This window comes from Harpia harpyja, chromosome 19 (assembly GCF_026419915.1).
Source record: "Harpia harpyja isolate bHarHar1 chromosome 19, bHarHar1 primary haplotype, whole genome shotgun sequence".
Taxonomy (NCBI): Eukaryota; Metazoa; Chordata; class Aves; order Accipitriformes; family Accipitridae; genus Harpia; species Harpia harpyja.
In genome coordinates this window covers 719,418-737,075 of record NC_068958.1, presented here as the reverse complement: position 1 = coordinate 737,075, position 17,658 = coordinate 719,418, and the positions used below count along the sequence as shown (strand labels likewise).

Genomic DNA, 17,658 nt, shown 5'->3' with positions numbered 1-17,658 from the left:
TCAGTTGGCCGTTAGTCTGGTGGGGTGATCTTATTTCTGCTACCCTTCTCCTGGTGTTTGCTGCCTTGTCTCCTTTCTTACTCGACAACAAACCTTTTGGGGCAGGGGCTCTTACCAGCTTGCACTGTGCAAGGCAAGTGCTGAGCTGCTAATAGAGGAGAGCCCTTTCCCTGGGTGTGGTGCTGCCTCGTGCCCATGCCTTGAATCAGCTCGAAGGCGAGATCTTCTCCTGCCTTTCTCTTCCTGCACATGCCGCTGTCTCTTTGGTGGAGGGCCCGGGGTCTGTTTCCTTTGCCCTCTGTGCGGTGTCTGCCACTGATTCGACTGGACACAGGTTGCATTGAAGAGGGATGTTTGCAGGGTGTGTCGTTGCCCATGGCACTGCTGTTAAAGTTTGTGAGTGACCAGGGCTTTCCCCAGCTGCTGGAAGCAGCTTTTTGGCCTGGGAGCCAGAATTCCTTGATGGCTTTTCTGTGAAAATATAACTGAGATTGGGCAGTTTCTGTGCTTTGTCTACACGGACCCCTCCTCACAGCTTGCCCCAGTGTGCCCTTGCGTGTAGGGTGGTAATGAGAGCCTCAATATGCTGACTTTTCCAAACTATTGTTTGGAGACTGTAACTAAAGTTGCTGTTTCCTCATTAGAATAGCCTTTGTCAGAGCATCTTTAATCAAAGGACTCCCAAGGGACAGCGTTTTTAGAACTTCTTTTTATACCTCCTCTTGGAAGTTCTTTACACTGCACCTTGTGAAGAAACTAATGAGATGCTGTGAGAGTTCGGGTACCGTTAATTAGAAGAGGTCTGAGGAAGAAGTACGGCACATATATTAACTTTATCTTGGCTCACATGTCTCCTCTCTCCCTCTGTCTTTTCTTTCCAGGCTGCACAAACAGCAGATGGCTTGGATGCTGACCTCTGGAAAGATGGCTTATTTAAATCCAAGGTCACACGATACCTGTGCTTCACGAGATCATTTTCAAAAGAAAATGTAAGTCCGTTTGAGTGTCTGCATGATTTGCATCTGTGCCTGGTATGCTCTTACCCATAGGATGATTCATTTTATGGAGCCAATTATAATTCAAGCAGGCATTTCACTGAGTTTGGGTGAGTCAGGAGGCAAACTGCAATGGCCAGATATTTGCATTTTGTCTACATTCTTCATGGAAAGAAATCGCTGGCAAAATCCGCAATAAAAGCAACAGAAAAGGGAATGCTTGCATTTCAGCAACCCACTTACACTACCATTTCCTGCTGTAGCAATGGGCTCTGCATGCTCATGATCCTAATGCATTTCTAACTCTAATTACCTAAAGAAGCAAATGCTGCAGGCAGTGTTGATGAAGGAAATGTTAGCTTCTGAATCCAGGGGCATCATAGATATTTTTTGCAGGATTCGCTTTTCTTTTTTTGTTGTTTTTGGTGCTGATTCTTGAAAATTTGCCCACGTTGTGCATATGCTACCATATTGTTGTAGTCTTCTAGTATGGCTGTTAAGCGTAAGTTAGTTTCTGATTAGTGGCAGTTGTCTGCCCACATCTTCTGTGGAGGAAAGGAGACCATGTACAGTGAGGACCTGATGCCTTCTACTGTGTTTTTGGTTGAGGCTAGTGTGAAAACTTCCTCTTTTCTGAAGGAACTATTTAATTCTACAATGAATGCACTCCATCTAGTGGGTAATCCTGCTTTTGGTCGTGTTTTGGATATTCACAGTGACTCAATTGTCAGGGTATGGAGATAACCATTTTGTACTCGTGCTTTCACCAACGATGGGAACAGAAAAACAACTGTGACTTCAGAGGCTGATCATGGGTCCTGACAGGAAAGCCGGGGGCTGCCAATTTCCAGCATTTGACCTTTATTCCATCCGCTTCCCTGCCTGCCTCTAGATTAAAATAAAGCTCCAGAGCTATGGGAAATAGCACTTCCTGGGGTGGATGGACAATAATTGTGCTTTTCATCCTGGAGTACCTGCAGTAGCAGGAATAATAGCCCCAGAATAGGCAGGGCAGAAAGATTAAACGGAAAGATTTGTGATGATTTGAGTATTAAGTTTATCTGTGGCTACCTTAAATGCAAGGTTGTCAGAAATAATTACAGGATAGTAGCAACTGCTGGCTACCAGAGACAGTGTAAGTACCCTCAGTCGGTGCCTGTTGGGCTTTTGGCATGAATCCTTTGCTCAGCACGGTTTGGGAATACATTCCTCATATTGATGAGGAGTGAATTAAAGGGAGCGTGGGGGGAGGACTGCTGGTCCCAGCTGCACAGCAGCCTGGTGTGCGAGGTGTGGCACGAGTCACTGCGTCCTGCGTGTGGGTTGTCTCAAGCCCTGCATCAGTGGCACGTTAGATCCACGGGCGCTTCTGGCAGAGCTCCTGGGCAGCAGCCTGCAGGCAGTGCTGACCATGTTCAGGCGCTGGCATGGAGCCGGTGGTCCTGTGGTTCATCACGGCCATACCCAATGCACATTGGGAGCACCCCCTCTTCCCAGAGGGTGGATTTCCCAAGGCCTGTGAGCCTCCTCCGACTGGCCGAGTGGGCTCCCTCCCGAACACGTGCCTCTGCCCGTGCTAGGCAGAACATGCGCTTGTGCTGCTTGAGGCCATGGGCTTTGCATATGCAAGGGGGCCTTTTTGAGAGGCAGAGACCAGGCTGGTAGATGCTGGCACCAGTTTGCCAGTCCATGGGATGCACACAGATCTGATCAGCACTCCTAGTCCTCTGGCTGCAGGAAGGCTGGAAGGTGGGCTGATGGGCTGAGAGGAGGGGACCAGACCGGTGGGGTAACAGCCTTTTCCTCTTGTGTGGGGAGCAGCACCCTTGTCCCCGGTTAGCCCAGCAAGAGCTTTCCCTCCCCTCTCGGTCCTCTCTGGCCACACAGGGGTACGATGTGATGCCCGACTGGTGACCTCGAGGGTTAAAAGGCCTCGGTGGTAGCAGTGACCTAGAGCTCTCATCTGGGAGGGAGAGGCTTCTCTCACCTGGAGGTTGATGTGTTGCTGTGCTTTGGGCTGGAAGTTTTACCGCTCGGGGGGGTTTTTTTGTTTTTAACAAAACACTGGGAACTATTTGTCCTGAAGAACGTGTTGTAGTTAGCAGAGGTAATGCACCTCAGATACCTGGTCTGTAACAGAGACAGTCTGTAGTGTCTCTGCATCAGAATCATTGTTCTCATCAGCTTACAATATTTGACAGATTATGAGGACATTGCTGGTATTTGAGTGTCATGGTGAGGAGGCCCCAAATGGTGCATCTCGTAAACGGGGAGGCTTTGTGCCCTTTTTCTCCTGTGTATATGGCAGAGCATCAATGCTGACTCCCAGTGTTTCAGCAGCTAACGAACTTATCAGAGACATCTCTCCTACCTGTCTGCTGCTGATGGAGGAATGATCGTTGGTTCAGCTGAACGTTGCATGCTGATGTAACATAGCCAGACAGTTTGGATAAATAAAACATGAAAGATGAATCAGCAGTGACCACTTCATCTACTGTTTGCCATGCCAGGACCACGTTTACTGATACATTCAGGCTTTGCAGCATCCAGCATTGCTTGCTCTGAGATGCCCTGGCCAAAGGGGTGACAGAGGCATGTGGGGACTGCCTGGCCTCGGCCACTTTGCATGAGCAAAGGGTGTGTGCCACGCTTGTGTATGGTGGGATAGGGCTGCAGGCGGGGTGGCCCTCCTGGTGAGGGGTTGACCATGAAATGCAGAACCTCCAAAAAATAAACTTCAGACCTGATCTCCCCTTATTTCAGAGGTTGCAAATTTAAATATGTTTTAAAATAGTTCAGTGTAATAATCAGAGTGTGGAGGTTTGACTGAAGTACTCTGCCAGATAAGAACTAAAGGAGGTACTTAGCAACCCGTAACAGAAAAAGACACTGACATGGTTTGATGGCTTAGGATGAAATTTTAATTGTTCTGTATTGCATTTCTGTTTATAAAGGCTGTGCAGTAACTAAAGTGTGTTTTTCTTCCATACGTGAATCCAGATTATTGGCAGCAATGCTGGCTTTAACGAGAACTGCAAAGAAAATCTGGTCTCTAAACAATTGTGGAGGCTGTCATTCTGAATTGTGTTTTGAGCTCTTCAAGCCTTGATTAATAGGACAAGGCATCAGTTCAGAATTCATATGGACTCCAAATGAAGTTCTTCATTCCAAATGGCCTGCTCTTCTGGAGTGTGCCTGCGTTTGGAGCTAGAACCATGTCTATTCAGTACTAATTAGCTAATGCATGTTATAACTTTGGCTGTGTCTGCATGAACCATCTTCCCGTAATGCTTTCTGCTGTTACTGTCACAGAAATGTCATGTTGCTATTGTAGATGTAGAGTGTGTGATAACTAAGGTGACCTCCTTAGTGGATGAGTTGGTGGAGGTAATACTTCGAACTGCCGTGTTTCCAAAGGGAAGAATTTAGTTGTGCTTCCAAGGATCCAGAAGTATGGCAGTGGATGAGGTTTAAGAATCTGTAAATGCTGAAAGTTGTCCGGTATCTCCTAGTCAATCATCATGTAGTTCTTGCAGAGGGGACAGTTGCAAGTGTTGGCTTGGTACCTCCTTACCATTTTTAAAGTTGGTGGTCAGATACAATGACAAGGTGCCTTGGGGTTCAGCAGGTGAGAAAAGCTGGGTTTGAATTTGGTGACATTGTCATAGTCAACTGTTTCTTTTCTCTCTCCAAAGAGTCATTTAGGCAACGTTTTGGTTGATATGAAGCTCATTGATATCAAGGACACTTTACCTGTGGGCTTCATCCCCATCCAGGAGACTATCGATACACGTAAGTTGGCATCTGTTCTTCAGTTCTGTGCCTTGGGAGCAGCCACTGCGGCCAGGTGGTGGAGGGCTGTGTCCCAGGCAGAGGGACACTCTCAGCACTGCTGCTCTCTGGGGCTACATGTGCATGTTTAGGGGCAGTTCTGGACTGCAATGAAACAGTCTTCGGTTTTCCAGTACTCTTCAGGCTTTTTAATACTGCTGCCTGACTGTCACCAGCTTGCCTGCTAGAGCAGCACAGCTCTGGGGCAGGAAGGAATAGTTTATTCTTTCATTTTGCAAGGGAGGGCTAGGCCTAGTGGGAGCAGAGCTGCTGTGCTGAGGGATGTTCACAAATGGATGCCAAAAGGAGGGGTGTGTGCTTGTGGTGCTGGGTTTGTGTATGCTGGCTTTACACCTCCCACCATGAACAAATGAAGGCCCATGTCCTGACAGGTAGTGCTGAGGATGGTAGGGTGTGTTTACACTTGCTGAGAGAAGGCACCAGCGGAATGTCCAGGGAAAATACCATCCTCATTTCTGCAAGGCAGAAATAGCTTTGCTGCAACATTTAAGCCAGCAGTTCCCAAAGAGTGTATTCGGATCCCCCGAGACTCATGGCAGTGGCAGCTGGAGCCACGTCTGGTCGCAGCACTCTGCTCTGCAGCAGGTATCAAGTGCTTTGGGCTTGCAGTGCGGAGGAGGCTGGGGACAAGCCCCATGGGAGCTGAGTGTGGAAGGGCTGCAGGACACCATGTGCTGGTGCTGAGCGTGCTGAGCGTACAGCTACTGCTCAAGAGCAGGGCTGGTACCAGCGCTCGTCAGTAATGAAATCCAGCCTAGTTATGAGTAGAAGCGAGTTATATGAGCCTGCTTTGCAGGGAATAATTCATGCCGGTCTGCAGCAGATGAGGATGGTTTTTCAGTCACTACCAACCTGGTTCTAATTTGAACCCATGACCTAGAAGTGAAAGGCTCTGCAGTCCATTTCCATTCCCCTGCATCATCCCGTTTCCCTGGAGAATTCCTGGGCACATGTGGCGCGGGGGAGAGTCATTGGCTTATCCTGCTCGCCCTTGGGAGTGCTGGACACTTACTGTGCGCTACTGTAATTTTTGTCAAAGTTCTGGTGGAAGGGTGGAGGGGGACTTGGTAATTAATTTAAAAATGCATTGGATTGTGACCCATACAATCTTTAAAGCAGAAGCACTGTCTGTATTAATGAAGTCGTGCATATCCCTGCTTCCATTAGCATGAACGAACACATTTCGATTGACTGTTTATAATATGTTTACTTAAAATTAACTCTGGTTAAGCATGTGTAATTAAGGAATCCAGCTCCTAAACCAAGTTTGCTACAGACTGCGGACTCTAGCCAAGTGTGAAAGAAACCAAAGACAAAAGCAAATAGCTTTGTACTTACTGTGAAAGTCAAACAAGAGGCACTGATTTTGTTTAGAGTTAATTTTGTGGTTATATGTGTTTCTGTGCTTGTCTCTAAGTGACAGCTGACTTGTAGTAAATATATTAAATATAGTACTCCTTACTAGGTTCTGAGAAAATTTTCAGATGTGGAAGCCTTAAATCCTGGCTTCCTAAAATCACTTTTAGGCACTTCAAGTAAAAGCCCTAGTTTTCCAAAGCAGGAGAAGACTAGACGTCAGGGATACAGGTATTTAACATCTCTAAAAAGCAGCACTGTAACTGCAAAGCTGCATGCACAGATGCTGTATTGTGACACACCTCGCACTGTCTGTACATTTATTGGTGCTGGTGCGACAGCAAGTTTCAGAGGCCGGGATGGATTGCTTTCTCCAAGGTGCGGATTACGAAACAGGAGGAGCCTATAGAGACTAGGCTGCTTGCCATCTGTTGAAGTAAGAGCATATTTTTAAGCTGGAGGATATTTATTCATATTAAACTGAAGGGTTTTTATTTTGCAAGCACTTGCTTGTAGTTGCTGGTTGTTTCCAGATTTTCATTCAGTGTCTGCACTTCAGATTTTCAGTTTATCCATAGACTTCTGTCATGTCTTTCAAGTGCCTGCATTCACAAATAGAAACCTCACCTTGCTCACATTGAGACTCTCGCAGACTCTTCAGGGTGAGATAGAGCAATGGTTTCCAAGCACCGCAAATCTGTATCTGTGTGCCAGTGCCACCCGTTGTCAAGCGCCTGACCCATCGCTGGGTGTGGATTGTATCTGCATGCAGACAGACAGTGTGCATATACATGAATTCATTATACAGATAAGCCTTAACTCTGATGGGCTTGAGTTTTTCTTGATGGATAACATGGAAACAAGTGAAATTGCTTTGTGGTGCGTAGCAGGAAGGGGCCATGCAGCAGATTCTTCCACCCTCTGAACACAGGTCAGTGCAGCACAGTTGCCCTGTAGGAGGTCCTAGCAATTACTGCTTTGTAAATCTGGTTTATCCCTACAAAGATACCAGGGCAAACACGGTGGGAATATCATTTCAGTGCTTGCTGACTGAGTCAGGAGAGGTCATTAACACTTAGGATGCGTGAGATTTGGGCAGACAGCTTTTACCGTTAGCCACTCTGGCAGTCTGTTTCTCTGCCTGCTCCTCCTCTTGGTTTGGTTGGCTGTTTGGAAGCACTTGGCAGAATAAACTGACTGGTTGTGTCAGAGCTTCCAGGTATGTTCCTAGAGGCAATGCTTGTGGGAAGAATATTTAGATATGACTGTCCAGGCTGGTAAGGCAAACATTACCTTGAAAAGAGAAAGCGAATGTGGAAGTGGAAAAATCACCTGCCATTTCTGTTCTGTGGTGCAGTATTCTGTGGCATACATGATGTCTTATCTTCTCTGCAGAGGGTAGTAGGGAGTACTGGTTTATCGCAGTGCCTAATAACAAATCTCACACAGTGAACAGAGAGCTCCTGATAGAAAATTTCTTCAGTCACTGAATGGCACTGCACTGTCTGGTTTGCTGACATATATCTGTTCTTTGGCTCCAGTTCCTGCCATAATTATCTGCCTAATATCTGGAGAGACAATAAATAACATTTATGCCCTAATCTTGCATAAAAACCACCCTGTGTCCTGGGTTGTTTTTGCAGAAGAAATAGCTTTCAGAAAGAAGAGGCTATGCATTAAATTCATCCCTCGAGATTCTACAGAGGCAGCGATCTGTGACATCCGAATCCTGGGTAGATCTAAACAAGCCCCTCCTCAGTACACATTCATAGGGTAAGTACCCTTCACTCGGGAAGCTGTTGTCATAAATTCAGTTGTACCAAGGCTAAGCACCCTGTTTTCCTCTAATTACTAAGTAGCAGTTTGCAAGAGCTGAAGCCTGTCATTAGAAGAGTCTACATAACTACAGGTGTTACTGAGTTTGATGTAGGAATTGACTAACCCCTACTGGTCCTCGCTAACCAAGGTGTTTGTGAAACACGTCAGTGCTTGATACTTGGGCACGTGTGCAGCATTTGCTTGTAGCATTAATGTCTTCTGTGTTGATGACACAGGGAGCTGAACAACATGGGCATTTGGTACCGGATGGGCAGAGTTCCACGCAACCATGAATCTTCACAGCCTGCGACTCCTCCTTCCCAAGTACCATCTTCGACACCAGCTCCTAACCTGCCAAGGTAAGTTTTCTGCTTTCCAGCCCCTTCTGCTTGATGCTGCATGGTGTATTTGTATTGTTACTAACCTTGCCTGGGGGAATCAAGACCAGGGTGCCACATCAGTACAAATGATTGTGGCATGATCTGATAATGAGGGAATGTGTCCTTCTTTCAAGTATTTGCCTACTGGAAGTTCCTTTGGCTGTTGTTGTATAAAGACATATAGGTGTCAGAAGAAAGAAGCAGCCTGCAGAGGAAGGGAAACAGCGAACTACACCTTTTCTTTGCTTTAAACTGTGCAGAATGTTGTAGTTTTCAACAAGTATGCATGGGTCACCCGTGGAGGGTGGGCCAGAACTGTAGCCAAGCCCATTTCCCTCCTTGACCAAAGGGAGGGAGAAGCGTTCATGCAGATTTTAATGCATAGGGAGGCAAGTTTTGCTCATTCTCCAGAATCAGTCCCCTCATGGTTTGAAGTACTGGCCCTGTTTTTTCCTTTCTTGGACCTGACTACTGTGCTCCAGTCTTGCAGGTGACATTGAGCATGCAGAGCAGACTGCTCATCCTGCAGTGACTGACAGGAGCAGCACTTCTGGGCAGATGCTGGCATAGTGTCTGTCCAGGTTGTTTTCCCTGTGTTATAGACAAAATTTGTGGGTGTGTATAAATGTATGCACTTGTGTGTATACTTGCATATAACAGTAGTACTGTATTGACAGCTTACTTGCTGGATTTCTCTGGACAAAACAAAGTGTTAAGCAACAAACCAACCCAGACAGAGGTTAAACTGAGTGCTTTATACTCCTGGCATTTGCTATGAAAGCACAGCATCCAGTGCGAGATGGACTCCTACTGATGAGGCTCATCAACTGAACTCCGGGCCGGGCTACTGTCAGGGGACAGCACATTCTCTATGGGTCCCTTTGGGCTTTTGCTTAATTAAGCAAACACGTATTTTTGCACTAGGCATTTGGTATACTGCAGATACATTTACAGTATTGCAATAACTGTTGAGAGCTAGAATTTCGAAGGAGGCAGTGGAGGGGAATTCCAGGGGGATCAGTTTGTATACAAAGGTCATTGTATCGTATGGGTGGAAAATACTCATGTCCTTCAAAGTCTTGATTTACAGGTCATTTCAGAGAATGATGCTTTTAACCTGCTGTAAACTGTTCCCGAAAAAGCTATCGGGTATCTTTAAGGCAGGTGCGTACATCTGAGCCTTCACCCATGACCCAGACTTAAATCTACTGTCTTGCGGTAGCTTTTTGAGCTCTCCAAAGCATTTGGGTGTTTCTTTCACTGAGAGTTTTGCTCAGTTGCCTGCTGTGCCATGGCACGCTGCTTGCTGTCCTGTACTGTCAGCTGTGCTGCAGGCAGAGGTGCCGTCTTGCTTCTCAGACAGAGATGGAAGCAGAAGAGATGAAAAGCCAGCAGTCTTCTGGAGATTTCGGCCTGTCCCACTGGGAGCTGATACGTTGTTTTGAAGCTCCACTGGACATAAGCTACATGCTAGCACAGGCCATGCAAGATCAGACAAAAAGATGTCTTGATTTTAGAGCACAGATCTTCATTTTCTGTCTGCAAGAAATTCCTGCCTGGGCAGATTTCCACAATAAAGAGAAAAAATTATCATAGCAAGAGAATGTCAATGGCGGTCCTTAATCACTAAGTGTGGAAGGGTCACTTTATGGCCGAGCAGGGAAGGCTGCAGAGCAGTGTCAGAGCCATTGGGAACAGGGCCAAAATTAGAGCTCAGAGCATCAGCGACAGTCTGAAAAGAAGTGTTTACAAGGCTTATATATTTTATAACCTCTTGTTGTACAGTTTATGGTTTACAATGGCTGCAAGGAAATTGGATCAGTTTTGTTTTACTTGCCAAATAAAGCAAATGTCAAAATAGTCAATATAAAATGTATTCTAATTTGGCTGAGTTAAAACAGCCAGTATGCAGTGGAATAATTGAATGTTACATTAATGCCTCCTAGTAAAAACCACCTGTCTGTAGCCAGCTCCACTCTCATGCCCTGTGCGTGATTTACAGGTAACTTTTACGCCACCAGCCTGATCATTCAAAGCATCTTTCATGTCTGTTTTTTTACTCTGATTATTTATTATCCAATATATTTTTTAAGAAATAGAAATGTATATAAAGGTGCATCCTGCAAATATTTCATTATTATGGGGAACACATACTACTTGAAAGCCTTTTCTAATACTTTATCAGCAATGTGGTAAGTTACTCAACACTTAATGTTTGTGGAAGATTGTTGTCACAAGTAACCTCTTATTTTTACGTCACCATAGAGAGATGAGATTACACTGGTAGCCAGTTTGCCATTTTATTCCATATGGATATATCCTGACAGGAACAGCAGTGAGTTATTCTGCTGCTGCTGTGAGTGCTAAGAGAAAATTGGTGAGCAGTGCCAAACAGAGAGCACTGTGGAGATTCTGCCATTAGGCTGGTCAGATATTTAAGCTATTCTCTTCAGTTGCTGGCTAGCATTATAAAATAATTTTAAATCAAGAGGGTATGCTTGGCTGCTTCAGAACAATTGCTAAAACTGGATATAAACTAAACAAGGAAAACATACCAGTGAGCTTCTGCACAGCAAAACCTTCCTAAATGAAAGGACTTTACACTGTGGGAGATGTTTATTTCTGCACCAGCCATGTTTCCTCTTCTGATCCATGATGTAAGTTCCTGATGGCAGTGGATGGCGGCACATCAGAGTTTTGTCATGTGTCAGAGGTTTGACCTCCACAGCTTGCTGCACGTCAGCAATGCTGCTTCCATTGCTTGTGTTGCGGGGTTATGGCTTGCAGTCAGAACTGCACAAGGGGAGGCTTTGTTTGATATTCGTGCTGGACTGCATATGTTATTTTTCAGCCATTTCTTCTCCTTGGTGTTTCCTACTGCAGGCATCTGGCTTAATGGTCTCTAACGGCAGCCCTCGCGCATCCCAGTGAGGATGGCATGCTGTGCTGTGGAGCACAACTGTGCCATTGTGCAAGGCATCAAGCTGCTTTACTGTCTTTTCTCTCCAAATTCTGCGACAGCTTCTTGGCACTAATGGCAGCCTGGAGAAATGCACTTTCAGTTTCCCATCCTAGAAGGCTGCTACTAAAGAACTGCTTTTGTTGACTTGAGTCACCAGTGGGAGTTTAATGTAACTTTCTTGCATACCTCTGCTCTGTGTTCAAGTCTTGCACTCTCTGGTGCTGCATGGTGACATTGCTTTGCGGAACAAGAAGGTAATTGTCCCCCAAAAGAGGTGCTACTAACAGGTAACTCACCTGGCCCTTTGCACACTTTAGGTTCACCTAGCCTGTGGATCGGTGATTGCCAGTGCATGGACTGAGGACTTGGAGAAGAGTACACGTCACGGAGCACTTGAGCAGTGTCTTGGGGCTCAGCCCCTCCATGCCTCAAGCTCTGTTGGAGTAGGCTAGCGCAGGATTTGTGTGTGATGTTCTCCTCTTTGCAAGTCTAGTTCTAGCCTTTTGGGAGCAAGTCCCTGACTTCTGTGAATGCACAGAACCAACCTCAAACCATTTTGCCTTGCGGTTGCCTACGTGATGGCTCCCATCACAGCTGCAGTGCTTTGTGAGCCCGTGTGGCTTCTGTGGTTTCGGAGTACGTTTCATATCCCTTCCCGAGGTGCTGTGGGAGTCTCTACCGCCGTCATTCAAACAGCCCTCTCACAATTTGTCAGCTGCAAGCAAGATGTCAGTCAGTGCTGCTGAAGTGTGTTTTACAGTGACAGACATAATTGCACTTAACTTTTTGCGTGGATGTTATCAATCTGTGACGGATACTTTGGGAAATGGAGCACTCTGATTGCAGAAGATGTGTCATAGGCGTTTAATCTTCCTCTCGGAGAGACCGGGATTCAGTCACAACTTTTACTTGTTGATGTCAGGTTTTGAAAATGTAGATTCGTGCTGACCCTGGGAATCGTTCAGTCATTTAGTTTGCAAGGCTGTCATCTGAAAGGTTAATGGCTTACCAGGGAGAAGGAAGATCTTGCTGCAATCCACTTGTATTCGTATCATGCGTTAACGTGGCTGTGCGCTCGGTGTTCAGGTTCAGAAGGGCAGAACCCCTCCAGCTGCCTTCCTGGAATGCCTCTGGCATGTCTCCGTGGCTGTCCTAATTGAGAACCACAAAGGGAGGGCAGGGGAGAGGGCAGGCCGGTCCTGGGTCAGGGGTTCAGCCCGAGCTGCAGGTCTCTGTGGGGCTCACGGTCCCTGCTGCCATCCGGGGGGCAGAGCCACGCGTCAGTCGCTCGTGCTGTGGACTGACCAGAAAGGCACACGGGTGAACAAAACAGTGTTGGCCCTGCGTGCCGCACCTCCAAGCGTGCCTGGCGACCAGGAGGGGTGGCAGAGCTGGCAGCACGCCTGGCCTGGCCAGGAGAGGCCAGCGGTGCGGGAGCACTGCGCCTCGGGAGGGAGTTGCCGTCCTGGTGGGGTGGCAGTCGGGAACGCCGAGCGGCTCAGTCGCATTTCTCGCACGTGGGGCTCCTGGCGCAGCCAGGCGCGAGCCGTTGTGGGTGCCGGCAGAAGGAGGCACGGGTTCGTGGAGCCAGACGGAGAGAGGATCGGGGAGGGGTGGCCGCTTCCCCGAGAGTGGCACGCCGCCGGTGCGGTGCGGCCACCTGCTCCTGCGCACGCAGCAACGGGGGCGGCCGAAGCCGGCACAAACTAGCCAGATGGAAGGGACACAGTTTTCTCCTGGTTAGCGAGGTGAAGTGGCGGGGCTGGCCCGAGAGGCCATGGGCACTGAGCGTGGGGTGAGCCAGAGCACCGCAGCCTGCCGCGGTCAGGGGGAGCCGGGCAAAGCCTCCCCAGGCGCAGGGGATCTGTGTCCAGCTGGGCAGTACGAAATGCCCACCGTGGGGGGCAAGGGACCAGGCTGCTGGTGCTGGAGGTGGGGCCCCGCTGGAAAAGACGGCGGGTGCGCCGTACTGCCCTGGCTGGAGGGGGCTGCAGGTGGGGTGCGGGCCCCTACGGCAGCTCCAGCGTGGCCCCAGGGCCCCATGCTGGTCTGTCCCGGGGGAGGTGGCGATCCCTCTGGACTCTGCCTGTGGGGACTCAGCCCCAGTCCAGGAGCCATGCCCGGGGACAGAGCAGCATGTGCACCTCTCCCTGCTGCCTGCCTCCTCCCCAGGGGTCCGGGCTTCTGCAGAGAGGGGCTGCGCATCGTGCCAGACCTGGGGCCCCAGCATACGTGTGCTGCACTTGTAACTCCTGCCTGATCCGCATGGCTAATAAGCTACAGAAACAGCTCATTTGTGCTGCAGCTCACACCCCTCGCAGCTGTGGGTCTGCAGTGTGGCTGGCAGCCGTCCCTCCCTGCGTGCCCTCTCGATGCTCTGAGCGCAGTCGGTCTGTGCCACCAAGTGCTCAGGTCTTGAAATTCTGATCTGGCAGGAGTATTGCACCAGGGAAGTGCTGCTCTGGTTTTGATAAGATGATAACAATTGCTCTACTTAAACCCCTGAAATAAGAGCAGAATGTGTAAATTTTCCTCCTGTGTGTGCTCCCGATTACCTTTTAAATAGTTAAGCTACCCCTCCTTAGAAAAGGGAAATGATTTGCTCCTGTTCTTCTGCTCCCAGTGGAGCTTAATGTTAAGGAACCTAAGAATTTCCTTTCTAGGCAGAGAAGTCTGATTTTTCAAATTGATTTATTAATGGTGTTTGAACTTTGTCGTGTAAGCTTGGAAAGTGATCAGTGTGTGGCTTTCTGCTGGAGGCTGATGATGTGCAATAGGTGGCAGCTAATAAAGCAGCACCAACAAGCCTGTGTGGTGGAGACCTGAACTCGGTCTGATGATAAGCCAGTCTTACTCTTGTGCAGTGGGTTAATTGAAGGAAGTGGGGACCCTTTTACCCTTCCTGTTTTTTAAGATCGCTATTTCTACATAATATTGTTGCTACTTAAAGAAAAAAATTAAGACATTTAAATAGATTTTATGGAGAGTCTGTCGAGGAGAAGGTTCCAGGGTTTCAGTGCTTTTCTGCTCTGGGCAGAACAAAGCCAAGACTTCAGAAAGCTGCTGTGGACTAGAGGCAGATACCACTGGTAGCCTGATGGCCATGATGCTTTCACGGGGGGGGGGGGTCTACCTTAAAGTTCCTCATCTGAACCAAATGCTACCAAATAAGGAGTACTTTGGGATGGGTGTTTCTGGTTTGACTGGAAACTGCTCTGAGAAATGTTGCCAGTGGGATCTCTGACAGTGATCCTTTCTACAAAATGCTTCCTTCTTGATGGAGTTGCATTTTCTAATATGTTTCATCAAAAGAGCTCTAAAATAAAACTACCTTCTGATTTACAACTAATAAAACATATTTGGCTTGAATGCTCAAATCACTTGTATTGTGAAATACAGTAGAATATTGCTAGTTCTTAAATTTTGTACCCTACAACAGGCCAAGGATGGTACAAGGGCTGGGTTCACATCACAGTAGCTATGGATAAAAAAACCAATGAAATTGAAACAATAAGTTGAAGCTTGGAGGAAGTGTTTCCATAGACCCTTTCCAGTGGGTATGGTAGGAAGCAAAATTTAAGGATGACATGTCTGTGATGCGTGTATGCTGTGCAAATCTGAACACGATGGTTGGTTTGAGTGGGTAAAGGGTGCTGCCATACATTTATCCAGAGTCTGTTTCCCATAAGGAATTTGTTATGAAACTGCACTGACCGTATGGCTTGCATCCAACTCAGCTGGATGAAGACGTGCAAAAATTGGTCACAGTCCAGTATGCTTTAGTGGTAGAAAATGATGATTAGGAAAAAATGTTTAAACAATATGAGTGGTTTCCAGGCACAAGAATCCTTTGCAGCAGCTGAGAAAGAGACATTAAGTGTAGTTAGAAGAAGTCTGATTGATTTAGCTGATTTTGAGGATGCATTGAAAAATTCGGGGAGTGCTCTGAGTGAAGAGGCTTCGATCTCCTTAGAGTCATTTTTCTTTATAGAGCCCTGTTCCTGGTATAGTAATATTCCTGGAGGCATGTTTTCTTTAGGGTATAGCGTAGGGTCATTAAGTACAAACCAACGGTATTCATTCAAAGAAGCTATATACTCAGTTGTTAAATAAGCCCTGTGGGGGAATTGAGCGTTTTTTCCCTAAAACTTCTGTGTTGTCTGCTATTTAATATGATCTCTGCCACTGTTGATTTGTAATCTGTGCTTTCACCCTGAAGTGCATGTGGTTGTGTTCAGATATTTCCTTCTTTAAATCAATCACTTTCACCATTTTCCAAAACACTTCTTGAGTTTATTGCTTTTAGTAAAGTGTTTGGACTGTCATTATTTATTACTGGCAAAGTGCTGACAACGTGCTCTTCCCAAATGAGTCTTTATGTGGAATATTTGTTTAACAGGTTTTGCAGGGGAGACGTTGCTGCTCCCCGCCAGCTGGGCTGTGCCTGCAGCACCCCAGTGCTGCGGGGTCTGCCTGGGCGGCAGCCCCCCTCTGCACCCAGCCCGGGCAAGGGGCTTGCTTCGGAGAGATGCTTCTCCTCGGACGTGCGTGCCTGGGCTTTGTTGTGCTGATTAATTTGACAGAATTTAAAATCCTAACCGAGGAAGCTTACACTGTGTGTAATTTATCTTTTTGGAGTATTTCTGCTGTTTGGCAATTTTTCCCTACTGCTTCATTATCTGAAAACTCCTGACTCTGGAGAGTAGCTAGTGAAGGATGTGGAAAGCTGTGCTCTTCCCGCTGCAGCCTCCAGAGACACCGCACTGCTCATCTAAGACAACCACTTCATAAGCACTTCATGCTTACAGTATGAGGTCTTAGTTCTTTGATGCAGTCCTCTGCCTATAACAATTTAATGGGCTACAGCTCAGACTTTCAAGCAGTGTAAATTAAACTTGTTGGGGTTTTTCTATTGTTTGGCAGCTGTTCTATCCTGGTTACTTAAATCCTCTGATCTAAATTAATCCCTGTATAGAGGAAACTGCGGGAGCTTCATTCTGCATTAAGCCTTACATTTTGGTTTGCTGGTCTGCAGTAGATCATGCTCCCTTGTTAGCATCATCGGGGTTTGTTCTGTTCAGCTGGTGATTGCTTTAGTTTTGACAGAATAGCGCAATAGCATTTTCCCCTGTCTTCGAGGCGTGGTTGTTTTGGGAGGGGGATACGTAGAGGCATGCTGTACGTAGTGCATTCATTACGCATGCTACAGACAGACATTTTTCCCTTTCTGCAGCTGGGAAAATTAAATGGGTAAATCTAAAAGTGGAAAGAATCACACACTCCCTTTTTCATTCTCTCATGCATTTGGGCTTTTATAAAATCTGAATCTGGCATCGCCACCTCTCATTGATTTTTGGGAAACAGGATATTTTAGTAGCTTGGAATGAGATGAAATGCTTGCAAAGCCCATATGTTGCTTGTTTTAGGGAAAGGGTCAGGAAGGTTTTAGAAAGTATTTAAATATTTGGTTTACACGATTAGAATAGATTGTCTGGAATGAAGTCCATTACCCGAGGTGATTCTTGCCTCACAGTTTTGTTTTTCATTGCAGTTCTTTGGAGTATGAGGTAGGTGTTCTGGCATCGCAATGCCTGAGCACAGTAAAAGTTAAGGACTGTGAATAAATACTGTAGATGGGATTCTGGACACCACTGGAGCCATAGATATCTGCTATGGCATTGTCTGTAAGCTGCAGTTTGGAAAATGCATTCTGGTAGAGTGAGCAGTTGCTGAGAGATCCTCTGATGTCTGTCAGTGAAACTCCAGCAGCTCATTTCTTAGAAATGGGCTTTTTCCTCCCTCCATAGGCAAAGCTTTCAAGTTGGATTATGTTTCTTGAGAGCTACAGCCTGATATTAACTTCTTGTAGGTGTGTTTTCAGCCTTCTACAGCTTGGAATTTAATTGTTCTGTCCTCAGTTTTTCATGAAGCAGGATCTTTGCATAATCCACTGATTATGGAAGATACAATTCTTTTTATTTGACGGTATTCCTATGAGACTGCAGTTTTTGTGGCACTGTTCTTAAGTTCATTTAAAATAAATTGCAGTCATGACAGTGGTATGTCAAAGAACAGGACAATTCCAGTCTGCAGCATGCGGTATGGTTTCTAATATATTTGATAACATGGGGCAGTTCTTAAAGTTTTGCCTGATTTCTCTACCACACTTATCCAATCCAGTTGGAAAGCAAAAACTTACAGTTGTTCTTTTGCTGTGCGTTGTTGATATTTTTATATGAATTATGAAGCATCCTTTGATATCTGGCATTTCCCCTTATGATCCTCTGTTACTTTT

The 17,658-nt window shown here is 46.6% G+C and overlaps 1 protein-coding gene across 12 annotated transcripts in view; it reads left to right on the top strand.

Annotated features, from left to right (window-relative positions):
- MVB12B (multivesicular body subunit 12B) overlaps window positions 1-17,658 on the top strand; it is a 70,345-nt gene that overhangs the window by 13,665 nt on the left and 39,022 nt on the right. For all 12 annotated transcript variants that reach the window (XM_052814263.1, XM_052814267.1, XM_052814265.1 and 9 more), the window contains 4 exons: window positions 882-989; window positions 4,691-4,787; window positions 7,847-7,976; window positions 8,258-8,380. In XM_052814263.1, the coding sequence (XP_052670223.1) occupies window positions 882-989; window positions 4,691-4,787; window positions 7,847-7,976; window positions 8,258-8,380 (458 nt within the window). The remainder of the gene's footprint in view (window positions 1-881; window positions 990-4,690; window positions 4,788-7,846; window positions 7,977-8,257; window positions 8,381-17,658) is intronic.